This window comes from Acyrthosiphon pisum, chromosome A2 (assembly GCF_005508785.2).
Source record: "Acyrthosiphon pisum isolate AL4f chromosome A2, pea_aphid_22Mar2018_4r6ur, whole genome shotgun sequence".
In the NCBI taxonomy this organism is placed as follows: domain Eukaryota; kingdom Metazoa; phylum Arthropoda; class Insecta; order Hemiptera; family Aphididae; genus Acyrthosiphon; species Acyrthosiphon pisum.
The window spans coordinates 19810701-19812786 of NC_042495.1; the positions used below are offsets into that span (position 1 = coordinate 19810701).

At 29.9% G+C, this 2086-nt stretch overlaps 1 protein-coding gene across 1 annotated transcript in view; it reads left to right on the forward strand.

The window, feature by feature from the left end:
* LOC100570627 overlaps positions 1 to 2086 on the forward strand; it is a 67570-nt gene that overhangs the window by 39979 nt on the left and 25505 nt on the right. Inside the window, exon 14 of the mRNA XM_029490204.1 lies at positions 399 to 407. Within this exon, the coding sequence (XP_029346064.1) occupies positions 399 to 407 (9 nt within the window). The remainder of the gene's footprint in view (positions 1 to 398; positions 408 to 2086) is intronic.

Genomic DNA, 2086 nt, shown 5'->3' on the forward strand with positions numbered 1-2086 from the left:
TAAGTATTGACATTCAATGAATTTAAATGATTCAAAGAAAAAAAAAACAATAAATATAGGCAGTTAGTGATTTCGAATCATCTAAAAAATCTTAGATGTTTTATATTTCTAAAAACTTTGAAACTTTTGGTGAAAATCAGTTCAGAAAAGAATCGCATAGAAAAATAGAAAATATTCAGTTTTCAAACTTATATTTTCTATTTTTGGAATGAAAGCCTAAAATGTTTATAAATATTATGTAACATAACAATCGAACTATAAAAATAATTATAAGTGTAACTGTGAAAGATATTGAAATGTGAATAAAAAAAATTATGAATTCATTTAATTATCTTTTATAATATAATATATACGAGAATAATAAGCAATAAAAATGTTTCTGTTGTTTTTATACTCAGGCTACACTGGTAAGCAGTTTGATCTATGTATTTTGAATAGTTTAAATTAACTTAACGTTAAAAATGTAGTTAACCCAAAAACTATAATATTATTTTAAATAAAATAATATAGAATAAATAAATTATACATGTAGTATAATAAATGTATGAGTTGTAATGTAGGTATTAATACGAAATATAAAGTAAGCCTAAATAACAGGAAACGTAGATCAAAGGTGAAAACAACAATTTGTTTTACCTAGCCCCACAATACTGCAATTCTACATTACTGGGGAAGTAATATTAGAATATAGCTATCACGCCACCAATACTTCATTGTTAGAACCCGCACGGGTTTTAATACGGGTAGAGGCGCCTACCATTACTTAGAAGATAGTCCGCCTTCGTCGTAGGTCTAACAAGCTTACGACAGTGCTTATAATTATTGTGTATTTGAACTTGTAACGAACTTAGAAACAGCAAAAATGACTTTTAACTTTTAAAAATTTAAATTTGTATTCTTACCAATTGAGTGAGTTCTACGTAGACTGTGTAAATGCGTTTTGTCTATGTCGTATGCGTGTAAGACGGAGACAACACATGCGAGCTTGACGTCTTCAGATTTTTAATTATTATACTATTTTCCAAATAAGAACGCACTGGGTGGCAGATGAAAACGGTCGAAACGCGCGCATGTCCTGACAGTTTCAGCCGCAATTATTAATTTTGTGGTAGGGGCGTATTGCTGGCCACCTCTAATAACCCTGCTCGACGTGGTTCGGTCCTTTTTGGAAAAGATAAGGCTGACTCATAATCTAAACCAACACATATTTGGCGTGAATGAATATACATTTGCAAATCAAAACGAATCGACAGATACCACTTTGAAAAATGTATCCATTTCGTTAATTTGGTAATTCCAAAAATGTGCACTAGCAAATTATATTTACAACTCTATGTTTACTATTTGCTTATTCATGGTAGTATACTTAATTACCTTTGATATGATAAATTCGAAATGTTCATGGAAATAATTTTCTATATTACAAAAACAAAATGTAAATCATACCTACAAATCAAATGTAATAGGAATTTTAATTAACGATATTATTCTTAATGATATTTACATTAATTTATAATACAATATTTCATTATAATAATTCGATTGTAATTCCTCCCAATTTTAATGATATGAAAACTGTCATGATGGTAAACTCTTCTGGCCTCCGTCTACTTATGTACTACCCTGAGTGAACTCTCCTGTGTCTCTCCCGGTTATGTAATAACTTCGTTTATACATTGTTGGCGCTGAAAATGACCATCAATGATATGCTAATGAGCACGACGGCACGATTGTCTTATCGGTCAGTCCCACCTTCCACTCATCTCTTCTTCCTATCTTATATTCCTTGTGTATTATTATTATTATTGATTATTAGAATCACTATATTTATTGTTTGTTGATTTGTATTATCTTAATATTTCTTGTGTTTTGTTTCTTATTATTATCTTTTATTGCGGCCAACGCCCTTGTTGTTAAAAGTTTTGTAGTGCTTTTTTCTCTTGTCGTATACATTTTTTTGTTCCGCTTATTGCAACGTTTTTTTTAGTGTTTTTTACAATCTTGTCGGGTGTACGTATTTATTGGTACACACCAAACATCAATTAAATATTGTGTACGTATTTTTGGTACACACCAATCTTATTAT